General features: G+C 45.7%; 1 protein-coding gene across 3 annotated transcripts in view; it reads right to left on the reverse strand.

Moving 5' to 3' along the window:
• Positions 1-23,924, reverse strand: part of ACAP2 (ArfGAP with coiled-coil, ankyrin repeat and PH domains 2) — a 96,724-nt gene that overhangs the window by 54,367 nt on the left and 18,433 nt on the right. For all 3 annotated transcript variants that reach the window (XM_025211486.1, XM_025211487.1, XM_025211488.1), the window contains exons 2-4: positions 13,860-13,917; positions 9,439-9,558; positions 7,914-7,967 (exon numbers count right to left, since the gene is read on the reverse strand). In XM_025211486.1, coding sequence (XP_025067271.1) covers positions 7,914-7,967; positions 9,439-9,537 — 153 coding nt within the window. In that variant the 5' untranslated portion in view covers positions 9,538-9,558; positions 13,860-13,917. The remainder of the gene's footprint in view (positions 1-7,913; positions 7,968-9,438; positions 9,559-13,859; positions 13,918-23,924) is intronic.

Consider the following 23,924-nt stretch of genomic DNA (forward strand, 5'->3'; position numbering starts at 1 on the left):
CACCACTCTCTGGGTGCGGCCCTCCAGCCAGTTAGCAACCCATCTGACTGTGTAGTTGTTGACACTACAGGTGCCTAATTTCTTAATGAGAATGCGGTGAGAGACAGGGTCAAAGACCTTCCTAAAGTCCAGAAAGACTATGTCCACCGCAACACCTGCATCCAAGGATTTTGTGACCTGGTTGTAGAAGACCACCAGTTTGGTCCGACAGGACCTGCCTTGAATGAACCCGTGTTGGTTGCCCCTGAGCGTGATCTCCCCCGTTGGCCCCTCGCAGATGTTCTCCTGGGTAATTTTCTCAAACAGCTTCCCCAGGACCGAGGTAAGACTAATAGGCCTATAGTTTCCTGGGTCCTCCTTCCTCCCTTTTTTGAAAATGGGGACCACGTTGGCCCGTTTCCAGTCTTTCGGGACCTCGCCAGAGCACCACGAGTGCTCGTAAAGCCGTGCCAGGGGTCCCGCAATGACCTCTGCTAATTCCCTCAGCATGCTGGGGTGGAGGTCGTCAGGACCAGCTGATTTAAATACACCCAGTCCCTCCAGAAATTCCCTGTCTAGGTCCTCCCTGGCCCTGGCCCTGGGCCTGGCAGCACCTCCCCTGGGTCCGTTGGGGATCCCGGTGGGGGGGATGCCCTGGTCCCTGCTCAAAAAACTGGAAGCAAAGAAATGGTTAAAGAAGTTAGCTTTGTCATGTGCTGTAACCACCAGATTTCTTAGCATGTCTTCTGGTGCTTCTTATCTGATTTCAGGATATTAACTTCTTTCCAAAAACACACACTTAATGTGACCTAGGGGCTAGTGCAGGGGTGGGCAAAATACAGCTACAGGCTGGACAGAGCCTACGGAGTGATTCTGCCTGGCCCACAGCGGCACAGGCGTGACATGAGCCCAGGCCATGGCAGTGCCCAGCCCAGGCACGCAGTGGGGCTGGGGTGGTACCGCTGCCAGACCCCTTTTCCCAGCAGCAGCAGCTCCTCCTGACTGCCACTGCCTGGGCACCCCAGCCCATCAGCCCCACGCCCAGCGCCAGGGGCAGGCCCCACGCACTTGGCTGGGCAATTGGGATGGGGCCACAGGCCGGCAGGCAGCAGTGTTTGGAAGCAGGATGGGTGGGCAGGGCCAGAGTGACCCTGGGGTCTTAGGGCAGTGACAGCATGGGGCTGGGGCAGAGCTGCGATGCGCTCAGCACTTGTCCCTGCCCACAGAACCGGGGCTCTGCCCCAGGCCTGACCCTGCACCGTCACTGCCCCAAAACCCAAGTGTCTCCATGAGGACCGGCCAGGAGCCGAAGGCAGGGTTCTCCGCTGGGCAGATGTGATCAGAGCGCCCTGTCCACATGGCTCCCAGCCAGTCTCCATGGAGCCCCTGGGATCCTGGGGCAGTGACAGCACAGGGCTGGGCCAAAGCAGTGCTGTGATCTGTCCCCTGCATGCCCCTGCCGTGGAACCCACACCCAACCCTGGAGTTGGAGTACTGCGTGCAATTCTGGGCGCCGCACTTCAAGAGGGATGCGGATAGCCTGGAGAGGGTTCAGAGAAGGGCCACTCGTATGGTTAAGGGCCTACAGACCAAGCCCTACGAGGAGAGACTAGAGAAACTGGACCTTTTCAGCCTCCGCAAGAGAAGGTTGAGAGGCGACCTTGTGGCTGCCTATAAGTTCATCACGGGGACACAGAAGGGAATTGGTGAGGATTTATTCACCAAGGCACCCCCGGGGGTTACAAGAAATAATGGCCACAAGCTAGCAGAGAGCAGATTTAGATTGGACATTAGGAAGAACTTCTTCACAGTTCGAGTGGCCAAGGTCTGGAACGGGCTCCCAAGGGAGGTGGTGCTCTCCCCTACCCTGGGGGTCTTCAAGAGGAGGTTAGATAGGCATCTAGCTGGGGTCATCTGAACCCAGCACTCTTCCCTGCCTATGCAGGGGGTCAGACTCGATGATCTATTGAGGTCCCTTCTGACCCTAACATCTATGAATCTATGAACGCAGGGCCATGGGCAGCAGATTGGGGTTCTGCCCTGGGCCCCAGCCCTGCGCTGTCACCACCCCACGCCCCGGGCCTCGCCCACCCCTCCCAGGGCTCCTGCGGCCCCATCCCATATAGGAAGTTTTGGCAAGTTGCTGCAGGGGTGGGTTGGGGGGGGCGGTGATGACAGCCTGCAACACTTTAACAAGAGACCCTGCGGGGCCCGCAGACCCCAATAACTGCCCACCCCTGGGCTAGTGCATGTCATATGAATGCCTGTTTGCCAAAAGGGCGGCGTACGCCTGGTGGAAGGGGGGTGTAATCTCCAAAGAGGAGTATACCTCCTCTGCTCGGGCCTGCAGGTGGGCTGTTAGGAAGGCCAAGGCGGATATAGAGCTCGGATTAGCGTCCAGGATTAAGGATAACAAAAAGTCCTTTTTCAAATATATTGGGAGGATGAAGAAGGCGCCGGGTAATGTGGGGCCCCTGCAGGATATGCGGGGCAATCTGGTGGTTGCGTCAGAGGATAAAGCGGACCTCTTTAACCAATTCTTCACCTCCGTTTTCTTGTGCAGGGACCGGGACTTCCCTGCTGTGATAGAAGCCGGACGCGAGGGGATCACCTTCAGACCTCAGGTTGGGGAGGACCGGGTTAGAGAGCTTCTGGAGGGGCTGGACGCGTTCAAGTCAGCGGGTCCGGATGCTCTCCACCCCAGGGTGCTGAGGGAGCTGGCTGGGGTTATTGCAGGGCCCCTGGCACGGCTCTACGAGCGATCGTGGTGCTTGGGCCAGGTGCCAGACGATTGGAAGGTAGCTAATGTGGTCCCCATCTTCAAAAAAGGGAAAAGGGAGGACCCGGGCAATTATAGGCCCGTCAGTCTTACCTCAATCCTGGGGAAGCTCTTTGAGAAGATCATCAAGGAGCACATTTGTGATGGGCCGGCATCAGAGATGATGCTCAGGGGCAATCAGCATGGATTTATTAGGGGGAGATCATGTCAGACCAACCTGATTGCCTTTTATGATCAGGTCACAAAGGCCATGGATGCAGGTGTCGCGGTGGATGTAGTCTTTCTGGACTTCAGCAAGGCCTTTGACACCGTCTCTCACCCCATCCTAATTAGTAAACTAGGCGACTGTGGCATAGATGCCTACACGGTCAGATGGATTGCAGATTGGCTGAAGGGTCGCACTCAGAGGGTGGTGGTGGATGGATCATATTCGACTTGGGGGGAGGTGGGTAGTGGAGTCCCTCAGGGCTCGGTCCTGGGCCCTGCGCTGTTCAATGTCTTCATCAGCGATCTTGATGTTGGGGTGGAGAGCAACCTGTTTAAATTCGCTGATGACACCAAAATTTGGGGGGAGGTGAGCACGCTAGCAGGGAGAGAGAGATTGCAGAAGGATCTGGATAGGTTACAGGGGTGGGCAGACAGGAACAGGATGCGTTTCAATACGGACAAGTGCAGGGTGCTGCACTTGGGTAGTAGGAACCAGCAGCACACTTATACGATGGGGAACTCCCTACTTGAGAGCACGGAGGCGGAAAGGGATCTTGGTGTCATTATTGACTCCAAGATGAACATGGGCCGACAATGCGAGGTCATGGTTGGCAGGGCTAACCGGACCTTGTCGTGCATCCACAGGTGCATCTCGAGTAGAGCCAGGGAGGTGATCCTCCCCCTCTATGCGACGCTGGTCAGGCCGCAGCTGGAGTATTGTGTCCAGTTCTGTGCGCCCCATTTCAGGAGGGATGTGGACAACATGGAGAGGGTCCAGAGGAGGGCCACCCGCATGATCCGGGGACAACAGGGCAGACCCTACAGTGAGAGACTGCGGGACTTGAACCTATTCAGCCTCCACAAGAGAAGGCTGAGGGGGGACCTGGTGACCGTCTATAAACTCACTAGGGGGAACCAGAAGGGTTTGGGGGAGACGCTGTTTCCCCTAGCCCCTGCTGGCATAACAAGGAATAATGGGCACAAGTTGATGGAGAGGAGGTACAGATTGGACATCCGAAAAAACTACTTCACAGTCAGGGCGGCTAGGAGCTGGAACCAACTTCCAAGGGAGGTGGTGCTGGCCCCTACCCTGGGGATCTTTAAGAAGAGGCTGGATACTTACCTGGCTGGACTCATTTGAGTCCCGTTTTTGTTTTTAGGGTGAGTGGTTTTGTTTGTGTTTTTGGGTTGTTCTCCCGCCCTGGCGGGGGGTCGGGCTAGAAGATCTATTAGGTCCCTTCCGACCCTGAAACTATGAAACTATGAAACTATATAGCCATATACAAGGCTGGATGAGTGGACTATGAAGACTCAAGACATCCAGAAAGTATGGGCAATGCAATGCATATAAAAGCTTTATTGAAAAAATGCTTAAATGGTAGTTATTACCTGACTTGGCAGAGCTGGAAGACAATATAGGACCCTGCGCATTGTAGCTACGTAGTAAGTGGTTACATGGGCAAAGAACAAGTTCACCCTAAACTTCTCTGCAAGGAGCTGGTGTTCAGAGCAGTGGAAAATTAACTAAAACAGGTGACAGAAGGGAAGTCATGCACACATTTTCACAGCAGAGAGGGGCCTGCTGGTCCTGGGAAAGAGAAGTTAAATGACAGCTAGCACTTGATGAGGGCAAGGAAGAGCCCTGCCTTTTCTGACTACAAACAGACCCCTAACAGCTGAGAAAGGACTGGGGAAGGAGTACTCTGGAAGGAGTATTTCATCTTAGATACTACAAGTGAGAAGAGGGGTTTCTTTATATGTAGTTTTCTTATCTTCTTGATAATATAAATGCATTCCTATCCATGTAGGATATGATCATTACCATCCTTTATAATCCAATTGTTAAAACTGAAACTAAAGTTTAAAGAAAAGCAAGCAGTTACACTTTCCAAGCAACTTGGAAAATTCAAAGGACTATGAAAAATTGTTGGGGTAACGTGTGAGATTTTAAAACAGGCAGCAACTGGCAAAGATGAATGAAAATGAGCTTTTAAGAACGACATACTTGGGATTTCCCACAAAACGCTGTAGGACATTACCTGAATGGGGTTTTCAAAGAGGATGGAGCTGGACTGGTCTCAGTGGGGGCAGATGACAGGACAAGGAGCAATGGGCTCACGTTGCAGCAAGGGAAATTTAGGTTAGATATGAGGAAAATCTCTCTTATAAGGAGGGTGGCAAAGCACTGGAATGGGCTCCTCAGAGAGGTGGTGGAGTCTCCGCCTTTGGAGGTTAAGACCTGGCTAGACAAACATATTAAGAAGACTTCAGCAGTATTATCCAGTTCTCAGAGCACCAGGAATGGCCAAGCTTTACACCCAGCTCAAACACAACCTCCCTTTGGAAAAGTTACTCTGCTTCTTTGCCTCACTACTCCCCTCAGTCAGAAAACAGGGTTAATAACACTTACCAATCACAAAGGGTGCTCTGAGAAGTAGGGTACACACAAAACGTAGGGAGATGAAAAGCAGTTTCTTGGTACCTGTTCATCTGCCTGGTCTCACCCCACAGTAAGATGAACCTAAACCAAGGCAGTTTAACTCTGTTCCACTGATGGCTACTTGCCTTAGTGTTGCTTTTACTTGCCATGCAGTAAGAGGAGACAGATGGACAGGTCCCATGCAGCAAATGCCTGCTCCCTGCAATTTCACTGTTTGCCCCGTTAGTCAGTCAAGTAACTCTGAAGGGATAAAGCTATGCAAACGCCGAGCATTGACAATATCCCCTAGGTAAAACCCTTAAGAGCTTATCACTCCTTCCTGCCCCAAATAATGAAGAGAAACCTGTGGATGAGTGCTCCCCTTAACAAGGGTACCAAATTTAATGGGAGCATCTCAGAAAACTTGCATATTTTAATTCCCACTCTGTGGAATCAAAGAGCCGTGCAACTAAATGGTAGATAATATCTACTGCACAAACTGGCAACCAGGCTACAGCCACTCCTGCCACTGACATTTAAGCCTGCCAATGTCTGACAAAAGGAGAGATTGTGCAAATGAGAAGCTAGCACAAGAGGACAACCGGATGCAGAATTAAGAGATGAAGGGACACATGAAGCACACTGCTGGGCAACCTACAATTTTACTACAGTAACCTACAGTAATGTAGAATGAAAATGTTTAGCAAGAAAAATGCAAAGAAAACTACATTTGGGGTTTTTTTGTGAAAAAGTGAGAAACTGTCCACAAGGAGAGCTGGCCAGATTTACAGCTCTGCCTATACATGTCAGTGCCAAGCTTTCAGGGGCAGGGGGCCAGACACGATCATTTGTGGTCCCTTCCGACTCTACAATCTATAAATCCATGAATCTATGCTATTCAGACACCCAGCAATTCACAACAATACTGTGGGAGAGGTGGTGTTTGCCAGACATGCTCAGAGCTGCTCTCACGCCTCCAGGTCTCGAGCAGAGCTGCTCTATTCCAACACATGCTCATCTGAGGAGTGGAAAAGGTGGCAGGGGAGATGGATAGAGCTGTGAACCCAACCGTCACCAAATTAATTCTCCTGATCCTTCCACACAGCAGAACCATAGCATCTGTCTCCTTACTTTCATCTAGCAGAGGAGCAGTTTTCCTGAAGACTTGTCTGTCTGCTTTCTGCTACTTTTCCATCAAGCTGCAGTAAAGACTCTAGTGAAGATACTCGGTGAACACAGCCCCTCTGCATACAGGGATTCATCAACCTGTCTTACGACTCATGAGATCTGGACACAAGTGCCACAAATTGTAAGGATGAACAGGCAGGCAGCCAGAATGGTAAGAAGAGAGAGAAGCAAACACAGGAGATACTAAGACCGTTCAAGCTAACGTGCCAGCTGAGTGCCACGCTGCGATTTTCCCCCCACACCAGAACTCACAAGATGTCGTGGCTACTCCTGACCTTCCACATCCAATTCATACTAGCTGCACCCATGTTTGGTGGTCTTCACAGTGGATCCTAATCCCTCCTTTGCTTTCTCCTACGACCTCTCTCAATACTGCCCTCTTCCTTTATTTCTTCCCCCTCACCCCCCGTATCATTTTCCCCTTATCTTTGCACACTTTATACCTGAAATGCCTTCCCACCCTTTGTTCCTAAGCAACCTCCCTTTGTTCAAACTTTCTAAAACCTCACTCCTTAGAAAAGGCTTAATGGCAAACAGTCTTTATTTAATGTCCCCCATAGACAGTTCATTTCAATTGGAACCTGTGGACTATCCTCAGAGCCTGACTAGATTTTTAAACTCCTTAGGACAGAAGCCAAGGATCCCAGGTTTGTAAGAGGGCCCTGCACACCTCTGGCACTTAAAATGATTGGGAAGGAGTTTTAGTAGCTTTCCACCCCATCAGCGAAGAAATGAGAAAGAAGCCTGGAGGGAGAACTCAACACAATACTCCTTGCTCCCTGCAAGCAAGAATGAAGTAACTTCTAGAAGCTCATAATTTTGTATGGAGAAAGATGAAATCTGCCACGGTGCAAACTACTGCTGTGTTGCAATCTTGGCATTTTGTCCTTTTTCTCTGCTTGACTACATCTGTCACAGGTCCAGGGAAGGAAGAAGTTACACAAAGAGCGAGGGAAAAAACTGCAGCAACTTGTCTATGGAGAGGCAAAAAATGGAATGAAAAACAGTGGAGAAGCAAAACTCTAGTCTGGCAAATGGCTCGTCTCTGTTGCCTGTCAGGCTGATAAGAAAGGACAACCAGCCTCAAGCTTCTAGGTCTGTGTTCAGTTCCAGCAGCATATGCACAGAGCCATGTATTTCCACACAGAAGTGGGGGAGATGTTTTCCAAGAGGGAACATAACATCTGAAGGAAAGGACAAGTATAAATGAACACATCTGTAAAAACAATGTCCACCCCTTAAAATATTATGAAAAGGTTGCGTTTCTTTAAACATATTATTCTAATATAATCTGTTTGCTGAAACAAACTGGTCAGTCACACTTCAGTTACCAACACTTACTGTGTGATAATTGGTCATTTCCTGCAGGGTCTCAGAAAACTTCATCAGGCTGTTCTGTAAAAGAAGAAAAACAAGTGGGTAAAGTCAAATCCCATGAGATACGGATCAAAACATAAACCTTCAAAAAACTATAGTTTCTCTCTTATACCAAGGAAAATAGTCTATTTTTATGAGACAGCCTGAAGTCATTTTCCTAGAGAAGGATCATGAAACTATATTCAGTATACCAAGAGAAAGATGCATATTATCATCAAAGGAAGTATACATTTTTAACAACAACGTCTTCACCTAAAATTACAAAACAATAAAAGCAAATTATTGCTGCTTTAAACATACAAGTCAATTTGATTGGAATATAGCAATTTACAGCATCAGAGAATCTGGCCCGAAAACCACACTCAATGATATCACTGCATTTTCCATGGATAGTAAATAGCAGCAATTATCACAATTTAAGAACAAAATCATGTTCCACTTCCTTCTATTTCCTTCATAACTTCAAAAATGTCTCGCAAGAATCTCTACAATGTCTTCATGGGAAGTCTTTAATAAAGCAGCAAACCCAACTCTTTCTGAGCAACTGTCTAAAGAGATTAGCAAACAATCTTAACAAAATGCTACCAGGAACCAAACCTTTTCATATTTCTACTGAATAAAATTAGACCGGATTTTAATCGGAAGCTAGCTAAAATGTATGCATTTTTAGCCAATCTCCAAAGAAAAATTCAGCCAGTTTTCAAACTTCATCCTGTAAACATAAAGAAAGAAATTGTAACTTCCTGATTTAGCTAAAATAGCAAATAAATCTTTCTATCTAGATGGAAGTAAGGTGTGTGCATGAAAATATAAACGGTTTGTGTATAACATACACAGGGTTTACTTCAATATATAAATGTGTACATGAAAAAGTATACATGTGAAATAGCAAATAAGGCAAAATTTGGTGAGTGTGAGAAATGCAAAGAGAAATTTTCATATAAGTTTCAAAACAAAAACCATATATTAGGTATAACTTCTACAAATTTACTAAAAAGCATGTTATTATGAGACTATGCCACTGCTGAAATGGAGCCCGTGTGCTGAGAATTAGGCCAGAAAAGCATTTTATCTACAAAAAAGATGTTTTACCCAAGAGCCGTGATTTAAACTTACACTATTTTTTGGTGTTATTGTTGTCAAACCCAAGAGCAATAGGTCTGAGGCTGTTCAATAAATCAGCCTCCTCTTTCCCCCACATTTAGTAACACAGGAAGATTCATGGCAACTGTTTATCCTGCTGTCCAACCACCCAAGATAAGAGCCCCTTTTTATAGAGGATTTCTGCAGGAGATATGCCACAGCCCAGAGAAAAGAAAACCTCCTGATAAAGTGGCATGTGTCAATGGCTGGTAAACGCATTAAAGGAGAAGTAGCAAAAAAAGAGCTATAATGTAAATGAATGAGATTACTTCTACACCTGCTCCCACTCCAGTAGAAAGTTTTCCTTATTTTCTCTCCAAAACTTGTCTCTCTCTCAAGTGCTTACCTCAACTAGTACATCCTTACTGGAATACTGTGCAAGGTCTCGAATCCCATTCATGAACTGATTGTTGGCAGCACAGAAAGCTTTGCCGGTATCAATCATTGCAATACAGAGCTTCACTAACTGAAAGAAAAAACAATAATTGCAGTCAAAGAGTTGTATAGTATATTCCTTTGTTCCCCCCACACTGTCAATTAATTGCCTATAAAAGAAAAATGCTTAGAAAAGCTCTCTCTCTAAGCACCAGAAAGAATTACACTAATAAGGGCAGTAATAACTAATTTTATTTAAATAATAAGCCAAATTATTACAACAAAAGGCAAGATGCACTGGATAACCTGAACTAACATTACGCTTTAAAGAAACTAGTGATTTGATTCAGGTTCTTCAAAAATAGTCACTTAACACAGCTTGATTCCTTGTGCATTTAACCGGGGAGGGGCAGGAAGGGAGGAGGGGGTAGAGGCCCCTCGCCTGCCCCGTGGCCAGCTGCCTGCGCTGCAGCCGCTCACAGCCCGCCTGGGGCTGCCTGTGCCTGCTCAAGACAGCCCCGCCTGTACCACAGGGCTGGGGGGCACTGGGAATGAGCGAGTGAGAAGCCAGCAGGAGCACAGGGCCCGCACTGGTGTGTCCTGGGACCAGGGCCAGTGGGGCCCAGAGCAGGGCAGCAGGGGTACAGGGTCTCGGCCAGCAAGGACTCTATGGAGCCGGGCCAGTTCCCCCCTCTCCCTGATGGTGCAGGCCAGCCTGGCTTCCCAGACCCCTGCCAGCCTGCACCCCGCTTTGGGCCCCACCGGTGCTGGCCCTGGGACACTGGTCCCAAAATGGTGACCAGGGGATGGGGCACCTGTCAAGGGGTGGGGCTATCCATGCAGCCCTCGACAGCTTGCCAAAACTGGTAAGCAGCCCTCTGCCCAAAATACTTTCCTGCCCCATTACAGCCACATTAAACATGTTTGGGGCTTTTCTGCAAAAAAGAAAAAAGAACCGTTTCATTTAGAGGTATCTGTAAGAAAAGCAAAGGAAGCAAAGAGCTAAAGTTACGGACCAGGAAGCAGCAGTGGCACTAATTCATGCCACTATCTTTTCCAGCAGCTGGCCCTTGCCAGGACTGTATGAAACGCAGGTTCAAGTCCCTTCTCTACCTACAGGGATTTCAACCCTGCCCTGGAGTATGTGAACCAGCTCACAATGGGGTATTCTGGCACGGCGTGCTCCAAAGCTCTCCTATGTCTGAATGAAATGCTCAAATACTCACTGAGCCAGAGTGAAAGAGTGACTAGCCTGGTGGGTAGGATGCTCTCCTGAGAAGTGGAAGAACTTGGCTCCCCCCTGCTCCAAATCAGGCAGAGAGCAGATATAACACTAGGTCAAAGAGCAAGACAGAGGGAGTGACTATATAGACTGGTGGGGGAGGGTCTCACCTGACAGGCAGAAATACCACTTTGCTCCAGCAAGCGTGAGTATTTCCAAAGCAGAAGAGCTGCAAGGCAGAGATTAAATGCACCCTACCCTATAATGCCCTGTATTCTGGCAGTTCTCCTGGGAACTAGAGACGTGGGTTCAAAGTACACTGGGCAGAGGAAAACATGAACCTAGGTCTCCCAGTGCTGGACGACTGTCCTAACCATAGGGAAGTAATTGTACTCTCTAATCCAACCGTCACCACCACCCCTTGTTTTGGGGCATGCTCTGTGAATCTAGCCATGAAAAAACTCTGTGAGCCAATAGGGCAGCTATAGTGTATGATCTGTGAACTATCAGAATTGTACTCATTACTCTGTAAATGCATACAGACATACTGTCCCTTAAGCAAGAAAAGAGACCTCCAGACAACACAATTAACTGTATTATTCACACTGAACAAACACAAATATCCTCTCGTTTCTCACTGTATAAAGCAGAGGTATTACAAGAGTTATCATAAAACTTTCAAGAAAAGGATCTTCCAGATGTGCTCGTACATCATGGCGAACACATTCTGTAGGAGTTCCTATTCCTATCTCCATGCCAGAGTTCAAAGCAAAACTGACTCAACAGCTGTTTCTTAGGGAGAACCAGCATTTTGTCTCCCCCTCATTTTACGGCCTTGTTGGCAGTGTTGACACAAGTTTTAGAAAATAAAAGGGATACACACTGCTGTTTTAGGATTAAAACGTAGTTTTTAACTAAGTTTCTTAGTTTTAATCATACAGATAATGAATCATATAACCTCATGTAGCTGATGTACTACTAGGCAGCAGCTCTTTGCTCATACAATACGGTAAGTGCAGGGTTATGCAGAGACCCAGACCCGCTCCCTTCCCCTGCAAAGCCTCCCTTGTTTTCTGCAATGAACACTCACCAAACAGGCATGCTAATAAATTCTGAGCACTTCTTGTCTAGTGTGTTAAGTGCCTTTTGCAAGGAAGAAGCCAATTTATGGGCCCATGGACAGCATCCAACTCAGTTAAATTCCAGCTACAGGGAAGACCAGAGATAAGGAAGACTCCTTTGTAAATCTTCTCAGCGCTCACTCTTGCCTAACTGACCCTTTCTAAGGACCACTAACAAACTGGTTTGAGCTGGTTCTCCGAGACCCCAAGAACTACCTAAAACTTCTCTTAGTCACGCCTCCCCCGTGAAGCCTCCTCCCACTTTGGACTGACAATCCAATGCAAAACTTGGTAAGAAATTCATGCCACATATTTCCCCAAAAACTCTTCCTTTCTGCCAACGTGCTGAATTATTGGTGCTATGCTAATGAAGTCCATCAGTCATCTAACTGTCTTATACATTTTTTTTTTTTTAATCACTTGACCAAATAGGGATTTCAGCAGGGTGCCATGTGGTTAACTGGCCAGTAATCAACTGAACTCTCCTTAAGCAAAATCATTACGTAAAGTATTACCCACTGAAAGTTCTGCATCACAGTTAATAGGTGTTACTGCATTTACATGTGTTAGCAATGTGCAATACTGAGCCTGTTATATTTTTAAATAGGCAATCCTTCAGTGTTATTTTTCTCAACCATTCTGATTTGACATTTTATTCGTAAAACATGATCTCATTCTTGTCAGTTTTCCTTACCCAAGTATGCTAAAAATATTTAATCTCAGCTGACTTGCCCTCCGACAAAGCCTTTCATGAACAGCTTTAACACAAATTTAAGGGGAAGGTTTAAAAGCAGGTTAAAGTAGAACTAGTCAAAATTCATTTGAAAACTCAGTTTTCCATCCAGCACCAGTTTCTGGTATAGGTTTTTAGGATGACAGGAAAGGCAGGCTGGAAAGGATCTCACAAGGTCATCTCATCCAGCTCCCTGCTCAGGGCAGGATTATCCCTGACTAAACCATCCCGGTCAAGTGACTGTCCAACCTGCTCTTGAAAACTCCTAAGGATGAAGATTGCACAGCTTCTCTGGGCAGCTTGTTTCAATGTTTGACCACCCTCATGGTCAGAAAGTTCTTCCTACTGTCCCACAGAAACTTCCTCTGCTGCAGTTTGAGGTCATTGCTCCTAGTCCTAGGGGTCAGGATCCTAAAAGTGTTCAAATGAACCTAGCTGTATGGAGAAAGGGATTTCAAATGTTTTTTTTTTCCCCTTACAAAAAGCATCAAATTACAGGCACCCCAATTCATGTCCAGCTGTCTGCTTCCAAATCCTCACTTTGGTTTTAGCCTGACTGCAGCTGGGACAGGGACATGTGTTTCACATGAGATTTTAAAAAAGCAAGTAAGCAGCAAAACTTTTGCTGTATGCTTATTAGAACAAGTTTGTTCCCACCTAAAACACATGCAAACAAGCTTGCTTCAAAAGGAAGCAAGTTTATACAAGCTTGCAATTCAAGTAAACAAAGTAAAAAAAAAAGTACTATTTGCAAAGTCCAGCTTCATACAGCACAAAGTCACAATCCAAGCAGAATTAGTTAAAGGTGATGTAATGGCCAAAAAGAGTCAATTGATTTTTAAAATACTTGTAACTGTGAAAAGTTCATTAAAGACGAGTGTTGGAATTGAGAGGGTGAATTTGCACTTCTGGATTACAGCAGAAATACAACAGAGCATGCCCCTTTGGAAAACTTATTTCCAGTGATATCCCCACTTTTGTTGTCTATTAAAGAAATAAGGCCACAATCTCTACAGTTCTTTTACTTTTACATTTTATGGCTATTGCATCACTTTATAAAATGTGAGAGTTGCATGGTTTACTTGCCTACAGTGGAGACTATATTGCCAAGTCTGATTTAGCACTGCACAAATGTGTCACGCACAATGTGCAACTGCACTGCCAAATGTACCAGCTACATGTTCAGATACCACTAAGCACAAGACAACGTCAGTACTCACCATGGAAAAGCAGAAACTGAAGATTCATTTAATCCTACTAAACAATATCATTTTTTTAAGTTTACAGCATACCGATAGTCACATTAAGCATCTTACCTTATCGAGTTTCAGTTCTAATTCTGTCACATCTCCTTCCACTTCTTCTAAAGCAGCCCTGCAAGATTAAAATAATATGTTGCACACCAAGGCATTACACAAAATATACTTTGTGACTACATGCTCAGTTCAGGTCATTATCAGAAAAATACTGACTAATGAGATGTCTGTTGAAGAAGGGCTGGAGGGAATAACAGTAGGAAACCATTAGCTTGGTTAATGGCTACATAAAAGCATGATGGGGCTTACTAACATTTGGAGATATTAACACAGTAGGAAGGGAGGAGTTGTCGGGACTGGGATAGAAGAGGTAGGGGCCAAACGTATCGTCTCTCTTGGGCAGCTTGAAGCACAATGTGATCACGTATCAAACAACCCAGGGGTAAGGTTTGGAAAGGAAGTTTAGACTCAGTATCAGAGAAACAAAACATTTTTAAAAAAACTAGTGCCACTGCAAGACAATGCTAGATGATGCAGTTGCCCAGCTTTTTCCATCATGAATTCAGTCAGATTCAGTTTCTCTTTCATATTTTCATAGGCCGGTACAAGCTGCTTGCATTTCTAACACGCAAAACTCGGGACTAAAACAGCTTAAGTACTGGAACAACTCTACTGCATTAAGTGCAAAGTATATTATCACTGCTGCTACTTGAAGCACAGACAAATGCCTTACAGAAAAGACCCACTGACGACTCAATCTACATTTTCACTGACTGCCTGTCTTGTATGCAGACCAGCCCAGCCTCTGGCTTTTTTACTTTTCATTTCATCCAGAAAGAGCACACAACAACTGCAGGGACTTCCTCAGCCTGATGAAAGGTTTTTGAACCCGAAAGCTTGCTTAAAAGTTGTTCTCCAACTATTTAGCTGGTCTAATAGAAGATATCAGATTCACCCAAAGAACCTTGTCTTACAGAAAAGAAGTTTTACAGAGATTATGATGGTGCAAGATGTGCTCAGGTCAATGCCTTGCCACTCTAAAAGCATCCAAAAGTTGCACCACAAAATTCTAGTTGCTGCTCTCCGACAGAAACCCAAGCACATCCCTTCCAATCGGAGCTGTCTGAGAAGAGTCGCACTGAACCATTACCTACAGCAAACCCTGACAAGGTAAAGTGAAATAATTTCAGTCACCTACTTCTCTCAACCACGGGCTCTCAACCAGGGTGCGGTGGCACAGGCATTGCCCCCACGGCCAGGTGAGCGTGCCTGCGAGCCTCACGTGCAGCCCGACCAGGAGGATGCGGTACAGGCACGCGCTCCGATAAGCCTCAAGCAGACAGCAAAGCCCGCTGATGCCACAGCCCTTCCCAGTTTGGCCATCCCACGCTCCTCCTGGAAAGAGGTGCACAGGACAGTTCCACCTGCCCCTGCACCAGTTTCCAGGAGACAAGGTGCAGGGTTGGACCTGGAAGGGCTGAAGCACAAGTGCACACTCCAGCCTACTTTAAGCTTATCAGAGAGCCCTAATGCAGGAGAAGTGCCTGTTGGTGCCATAGCTCTTCCCAGCGCGGCTGTGCATGAGGCACGCAAGGTAATTTTACCTGGCCTCGACAGCTGAGAGCCACTGAGGTACGCCAAGACAGCACAGCGGGTTCTCAATCGGGGTGCTGCTGAAGTCAAGACTTGTGGAGTGGTTCCCTGAATCTATAAAGGTTGAGGACCACTGATCCAAGCCAGAGAGTCAAGCATCAATGCTGGGCTTATGACAAGACGGCTCTCTGGCTACACCACCATCTCTGAACATGGCACCGGCCCTTCGCATCCGAAGTTGCACAATGTTCTGCGATTTTGCTCGGCTCTTCCTCCGTGTTAGCACACTGGAACAGTCCCTTCCCACTGAAAATTCTGAAAACTCGCTGCAACGTACATTAATTCAAGCCAACAAATACAGAGCTAAAGCTTTCGGATCAGACTTTTGGTGCTTAATGGTTTCTACGGGACATGCTCACTATAACTGCAGCAACTGGCTCATACACAGCTATATTCTAGTGCATCTAAGAATACCTTCCAGAGTCAAAATGTGCAGACCAACAATCATGCCGCACAGTCAAGATCTCTTTGTTGCTCCTTGTCAAATAGCTTGCTTCTACTTAGTCACTCCAATAGATACCTGTTTTCAAAGAACGTGTGGAATTCAAATTGTACAAGAGGAGAAAGAAAGGAACAAGTATCTAAAGGTTTAGACATCCAGAGCACAAGTAATGATGGCTTCATTCCTCAGTGGGTCTGCCAGATACAAAAATTACTTCATTATGCTCACTGACAGAGCCGAGGACCAATCAGTAATGGGTTTTCACTGCATCAGACTCTTGACAAAAAAAAACAGGGAGCAGCAGCCAGTCCCTGCTGCAAAGAAGTGGCGATCTGAACAGGCCGGACAAGCCCAGGTTGTAAGCAGAGGTGGGACATGTCAAACAGTCCAGTGGTAGCAGAAACACGTTCACTTCAGTCTTTTTCTTTTTTGGAGGAGAAGGAAGAGGAAGGAACTGACTAAATGGAAACAAAAGGGCAGGAAGGGCAGATGCTGGAGGATGGTCCTGCTTTGAGCAGGGGGTTGGACTGGACGTGACCTCCTGAGGTCCCTTCCCACCCGCATTGTCTGTATTTCTAGGACACAGACAGGTAGGCAGGACAATAGAGAAGAGCTGACATGCAGGTGTTCTTGAAGCCAAGATGAAGACACTGACGAGAAGGTTTAAAAGCAAAGAACAAATCTCTTTCTCCTCGTTCTGCCAAGTCCAAGTCAAAATAGAAAGGTCTCTGAATGGGCCATTTCCCCACTAGCTCATTGACCTCTGCAACTGTCCTCCCACGGCTACATAGTGAGAGAGGTGCTGCCCACAGTCCCGGGCAAGCTCTGGGCCCTGGAGCTACCAAGGAAGAAATGGTGGCCCCACTTAGACCCCATTTAACCCTTCACATCTGGGCCCAAAGTTCCCTTGCTCTGGCTGCTTCTCCAGCTCATCCTAGCATCCAGAAACTCTTGTGGGTAAGTTCACTTGACAGGATCAAACCAAGGATAAATGATTAGGAAAAAGATAGAAAATAAACCCTGTCCTCCTGCACTGAGCATAGCCATATTAATACATGATGACACTTTTCAAGCTATTCAGAGAGAATGAACGAGTGCAAGGTTGGAGCACGCACTCTGGACAGCTGACTGAAGTATGTTTTACTAGGATATGCACTCGCTTCTTCAGCGTTTACTTGTTTCTTCTCGTTTTAGCTGCTCCAAGCAAAGCAACAGAATATAAAATAGGCCTATTTTCTCTACTGAAAACATCTGGGACGGGGATTACTTACAGTTCACATAACATTCTCATAATTCAGACCAAGACCCTACTCTGAGCCAAAACAAAACTCTCCTGTTATAAATGCAGGAAACAGTCATAGAGCAACAGCGAGGACTGGACGTCAATTGTGACAAGTACCAAGAATGTTTGTCCTTCGTGAATTAATGTCCAGAGAGAAGTGGAAGCTGGAACTGGGGCTTGGGCCAGCAGTCTCAGCCAAATAGCTCTGCAATTAGGACTAAAGGAGCAAATCTTCCAGTTCAACTCAGTGCTGATGCAGAGCAAAACATCTGTGGCGTCCTCAGCTGTTCAAACTCAACAGGAAAGCCCAAAACCAGAACAGCTGCTGCAGGGAGAATGGTTTGTGCAAACAGGTAACCCCTTCATACCACAACATGAACTCTCCAGAAGGCTGTTTCTCCTCCCCGTGACCCATGGGGCTTGGCGTGCTAAAGTAATCCTCTCTGCACTGCCTCAGCTGGAGGAGCAGAAGAAAGGATGGGAGAAGAATCTTTTTTAAAGAATAAAAACTGAAGTGACCCATGTCCCATGGTTCTTGAACTTTTTAGATGGGAGGACACCAAGCAGAGAACTCATCCCCTAGTGCCCACTGCCTCTCAAAATGTATCTAAGGCAATGGCCCTCAGCCTTTTTAGACTCAACGCACCCCTCGGTAGATTGGAGGCACCTCCCTGAAAACACCAGCTCTTCCTTTCCCCTGTTATTATTGTGCAGTCAGAAAACAAAGCAATTCTTCTGTTGTAAAAAACTCAGAAAGACCACAACAGGCCAGAATGATTTGAACATACTGGAAATCTCTGGTTTTATCTTGTGAATTATGTTTGCACACGTAACAGTGCTAACACTGCAAGGCACCCTGCAGCACGCTTGAAAAGATCAAAGCACCCCCGAAATCTATAGCATTAAAAATATTCTGACTACCGAGTTTTTTCTGAGCTCCAAACAGAAAAAGAAAGCTCTATTATTTTTCTGTGGTTAAAAGCCAGTGAAAACCTAAGAGGTTGCATTTTACAAGGAGTGCCTTGTGTTTAAACAGGCAGATAACCACTGGACTAGATCATTACATGCAGCCCATAAATCCACTTACATTGTCATACCTGTTGAATCGTAAGTCAAATAGTGTATCTGACAGCGTATTTCCTAGACCAGGTAGGATCCAGTGGTTTCTTTCCATCAGAAACCAGCAGCACATTAGTATAATCTACTTCCTACATAAAACAATAGTGACCAAAGCAACCAAGCTTGAGGATAAGTGTAGTGCAGCATAGCCTCTCCCCTCCAACCTGACCTCCTCCGCATAATCAATCAGTTAGAAGATTCGCAGTGAAACAAGGCATTAACCTGCAAGGATTTCAACAGGGGTATGGTACCAGGTAGGCATGAGGCACTTGGGGGCGGGGGTCTTGTTTTCTCTCTGAGACCCAGGGACGGGATGAGCTGCGATTCATGTCACTGCCTGACTACTGGTTGAACACACAGCTAGTCTTAGCTAAAAAGGCTTCTTTTTTTTTTTCTTTTTTTTTTTAATGACTCTCATCCTCTACCTCGATTCCCCCGTTTACGTGTCTTGTCCATCTATTAGGTCTTGTGTTTTAGACCATAAGCTTGTGGGAGCTGGAATTGTAGGTCACTATTATAAACTGAAAGGCTCAAAACCGAAGTCTTAAGATCCAGTCCCTATTGTATTTACAGTGGCAGAAGGCCAGTGAAAGTAAAAGGGAGTACAATACTTAATTGCTATCTGAGGAGGTGCCTCTAGATACCTGTGCATTTGTTTGCAAGGTGTGGACCATATGCTTTTACTGTCAAATGCTTTAATCACAATGCAAGGCTCTACTGTAAGAAAACTTTTACCTGTACGTTTCTCATATAAGATATCATCTTGAGGCATGTTTCAAAAGGGCTCTTTCAAATATTGCTTTACTTTTATAGAGAACTTACTGCAATCACATTTTCCATTCACTGAAATGTAGCTATATTAAATTTCAAACAATTGCTGTACAGCCACAGAGTAAATAAAGCAATATTACCATCTTCCACAGCCCAAAAAAAAACACTGAGCCTTTGAGAGGAAAACATTTCACAAAGGAAAGCTAACGAGAAAATGGCATTGTGGTGAATGCCCTTTTACCTTCTGCCACTGCTCCCTTTGAACAGAGAAAGAGCTAGGTTAGCCCAAGCTCCTTAAATGCAAGAACTAAACCAAGTAAATTTACTTCTCAGGTAGCCTAGGTGAGGTGAGGTGCCGATAGCTTTATTTAGTAGTTTTAAATCTAGCCCCCACATTTGGGGATGAAATGACCATCGTTTACAAACACTGGACAAAACCTTGCCTTGGACTGTACATCCAGTTCAAAAGTCAAGGGCTAGGTATGAATTCAAGCCCTTTCCCATCTCACCTCGCATTCTTCTCCAGCAAATACTATGCAACACCCACATGTGACAGCTACCTCAAAACATAGTATGACATGATATCAAACAGTCTCTATACGAATATCCAATTGCACATACAAGTCTGAAATACATGCAGTTCTTGAAGGTCAGGTACCGTAATCACATTGACAACAGACAGGGCAGAGATGCACTTTACAGACCAACTGAATCAGAGATGCATAAGCTTTCGTGAGCAACAGCTCCATCAGATGTTATGAAAAAACATATACAACTTGTGCATGAGAGCTTCATGAAAGTTAATGCATCTCTGACACAGTCAGTCTATAACAGTGGTTCCCAAACTTTTTTTGCCGCGATCTGCAGCTGGGAGCAGAGTGCGGTGGCAGCGGCAGCAGCGTGAGGGCGGGGGAGCTCCTGGCACGTGGCATGGCTTGTCCTTTGCATACGACGCTGCCAGCATTGCCCCCGCACCCCTCATTTGGGTTGCAACCTGAGGTTGGGAACTGCTGGTCTATAAAGTGCATCTCCACCCTGCCTTCTGTCTGACTTCAGACCAAAATGGCTAACTAATATTCTCCACGTTGATAACAGACCTAATAAATGGGGGGGGGGGGGGGGGGAAATCTTTCATACGTCTAAAACATTTTTATCTTGAGGTTAAACTTATTTATTCAAATGGAACATGTATTTAATCCATACTAAACAACAACTCTAGAATAAAATCTTCCGTAAGTATTTTAGTGGCAAGTCAGTCCTAGTGTCATACATTCTTCATTTGCAACCAGTGTAAAGGAACCCACATTGGAAGGGTACAAAACAAATGCAATGTCTGAGAACACAGAAAGTATCAGAGAAGTTTTAGGATTTTTAAAGTATTTTCTCGTATATATTCCATTTCAAAACTTGAGAAAACCACTGGTATCTTTGCAAGTTAGAATCAGGTGAAAGATGAACTGAAAGTGCTAATATCACAAACTTGCTCTATAGGCTTTGAAGGATCTTGTTATTTGGGATTTGATTTCAGGATCTTAAATACAAGGTTATGTTCCTGGTTTTCTATCAGGCCTCTAAAATACTTTACAGAATTGCACTGACGCGATCGTTCCAAGCACTTGATACCAAAGATGCCTCCTGCACACCTTCCTTGCTATACTATCCAATACCTACTGCATTCAGTGTAGCCACTTTAAAAATGCAGCCACAAAGGCACCTTAAGACAATTTGTTTCAATTGTCTCACCATTTGTAGGTGCCAATATATGTGCTTACATGAACCCCCTAATCGAAGCTGCAGGAAGACCACACAAATATTAATTTAGCCTTATAGCACAGGTCAAGCTGGTGGAAGAACAAACAAAAAGGTCTGAAACTAAGGCGTGCCGTTTCAGGAGGGCAACATTTAAAAAACATAAGGGAAGTAGCTAGTGAAGTCACCCGGTGCGAGGACCTCAAGGGCTTCAATTTTCTTTGCTTAAGTCACGGGTGCATTAACATCTGAAACTCGCACACCAAACACACAGGAAGGAGTTCCAAACCTAAACTCCACAAACAGCCACCCTAACAAGAATATCAGAAACAGGGAGAAAGCCTACAAGAAATGCAAGAAAAAACTGATAAAGTAATGTTTCAAAGGACAGGAAGCAGAGAGGGAGAGATGTTAGATTTGTAAAGGAAAATAAAACAGATAGCAAAAGGTTCTTCAGTCATACAAACAGAGAGAACAAGGGAAGAGAAGTGACTAAAGATAATGCAGGTGTGGCCCTAGACTAAATGACTACTTTGTCTTAACTTTTCAATAAAATGAGACTGAACACAAGGGCAAAGACAAATCAGATAAGAAGAAAAATGAGGAAACAGAAATCACCATCCCCAAAGAAACAGCAGAACACTAAGAGCTCCGTCTGCTCAATCAGCAGACATGGGTATTCTCCTAGCTTTGAAAGAACTGGCACACGGTATTTCAGGCTGGGCGGCATGGATTTCTAACAAATCTCTCGGGTCACGGGTGGTACCACAGAACTGGAGAACAGGAGACAAGGTACCTGTGTCTAAAGAAGGGGGGAAACGGAGGGACTCAGGCAACTACAGGGCCACTAACGTGACCTCACTATTATGCCAGTCTTTAAAACACATTATGAAGGAAAGAATGAAGACACGGGGGTAAATGGCTAAAAATCAGTATAGGTTGGCTAAAGACATCATGCCAGAGAAACGTGGTATCTAGCTCTGATAAAATAACAAATTGTCTAAACCAGCAGTTCTCAACTGGTGGCCACAAGTGGATAGAGAGGACTGGGGTGGGGGCAAGTCAGCTGACTTCCCTGAACAGTCCTGCAACATCAGTGAGACACCAGGCTTTCCCATACAGGCACCGCTCAAACAGGAACCAGCAGCACTGTGGGAGGGCTAATTTCCTCTATGAGACGGTGTTCACTGGTCCAAACCTGGGGCCGCAGAAGTGCACACTGCTTTTGTTCCAGAGCTGGAGTACGCAGCGTGCTCAGTGTCCCTGCAGCCTGCCTGGCAAGAGGCCTGTGCGCTGTGCATGACATGTGGGCAAGACTAGGTGCAAAACCAGGTGGGATATGACTGGGGGCTAGGGGGAGAGAAGGCAGAGTGGGCTGTAAGGAGGAGGCAAGCCACAGGATCAGAAAGGTTGGCAGAGAGTTACTGATCTAGGTAAAAGTAGTAAAAAGTTAAATCTCATCTGCCTGAAATGCAGGAAAGCACTGCAACTGGTTCATCTTGAGAGATCGTGGTCGCTCTACTGCTGGAAGCTTAAATGAAACTTAGACAAGCTCTTTCAGCTCCCGAAGTCCCTTCTATCCCAGTGACACTATTGTTTTCCAATAAATGCCACAAAGAAAAATATTAAGAGGCACCAAATAGTGATTAGTACAAGAACTACGATATGCAAGGAATTTGATTAAAGGGCCAACAACAATGTACTGGGCTGAATAAAGAACTAGCAGGCTGGAGAGAGGTTAGGATCAGTCTTGGGAAGTAATTAAAAAGAACAAACTTTTTTTAATAACTTCATGCATAACAAAAATGAGTGGGCTTATGAAATCTATGACGACAAAAATTTGGGAGGCATCATTAAAACAGGATCCAGGTATCATACAGGAAGAACTGGATGATCCTGGAGAACTGGAATAAAGGGATAAGATTAACAGATTCATAGATTTTTAGGGGCGGAAGATAATCGAGTCCAACCCCCTGCCCCTGGGTAGAAGACTGCTGGGGTAAAATCTGTGTCAAGGGCTGACTTTCAATAGATCGCAGCGAGGTGGCTCCGTAGCACAAATCACAAGATTACGCATTTGAGAGTTACCACACATTCCTAATATCACCTGATCATCCCCCAGGCTGATATGACAGAGAATAAGGAAGACCTGAGTGTCTTAGTTAATCACAGGACCGTGAGGCAAAGTGAGGTGGCCACAAAACAGGCAGATGTGGTTGTAGGTTGCATGAAAGGCATTCCCAGTAGGAACAGAGAAGTATTAATGCTCCATACAAGGCACTGGGGAGACATCAAGAATACTGTCTATAACATTGGTGACCCACATTCAGAAGTGATTACTTCAAATTGCTACGGGTTCAGAGAGCAGCTAGGACGATCGGGGAATGGAGCCTATGGAACTACTAAAAAAGTTTAGCTTATTTAGCCTTGCAAAACAAAATCTGAGAAGGAGTATTAATAGTGTTATACATAAGATTGTGGAGAAAGAACAAAACACCAGGGATGCAGAAAAGCTATTTAAGCTAAAGGACCATGATGATGCAACAACCATCAAAGCTCCCAAGTTCTGCAACAGCCTCCCAATAGGAGTAGCAGGAAGAAACGGAAAAACAACCCCCAACTAGCTTTAAGATGAAGCTGGATTGGTTAATGAGAGGACCGATGTGACTTGCTTGCCTGGTATACCTGGGAACCAAGCGTTCATGACACAGAAGCTCCACTACAGCCCTACATTCCTGAGGCACAACAAGCATCATCTCAGTTTTACAAATAGGGAATTAAAGCACAGGGAAACTCAGTGACTCATTTGTGGTCAGCACACAGAGGAACCTAGCTGCCCAACAAGACCACAACTCCTGTGATTTGTGCTAGCGTAGGCAGTTCTGCAGGACAGGTGGAATAGATCCAGGCTGAGACTGGAAAAAATGCAGCAGCTCTGGGCTATATTCCAACCAGTAACGAACAGATAAAATTAAGTAATGCAAACCAGGTGTCAGGAATTTATCACTAAACTAAAACAACAGGAGCTACCTCAAAATCATGCTTTGGCCATGTCCACTCCCAGTTGTATGAAGTGTACTAAAAATGCAACTTAAAATCTATTGTCTTT

The sequence above is a fragment of the Alligator sinensis genome, unplaced genomic scaffold (genome assembly GCF_000455745.1).
Source record: "Alligator sinensis unplaced genomic scaffold, ASM45574v1 scaffold632_1, whole genome shotgun sequence".
NCBI classification, from domain to species: domain Eukaryota; kingdom Metazoa; phylum Chordata; order Crocodylia; family Alligatoridae; genus Alligator; species Alligator sinensis.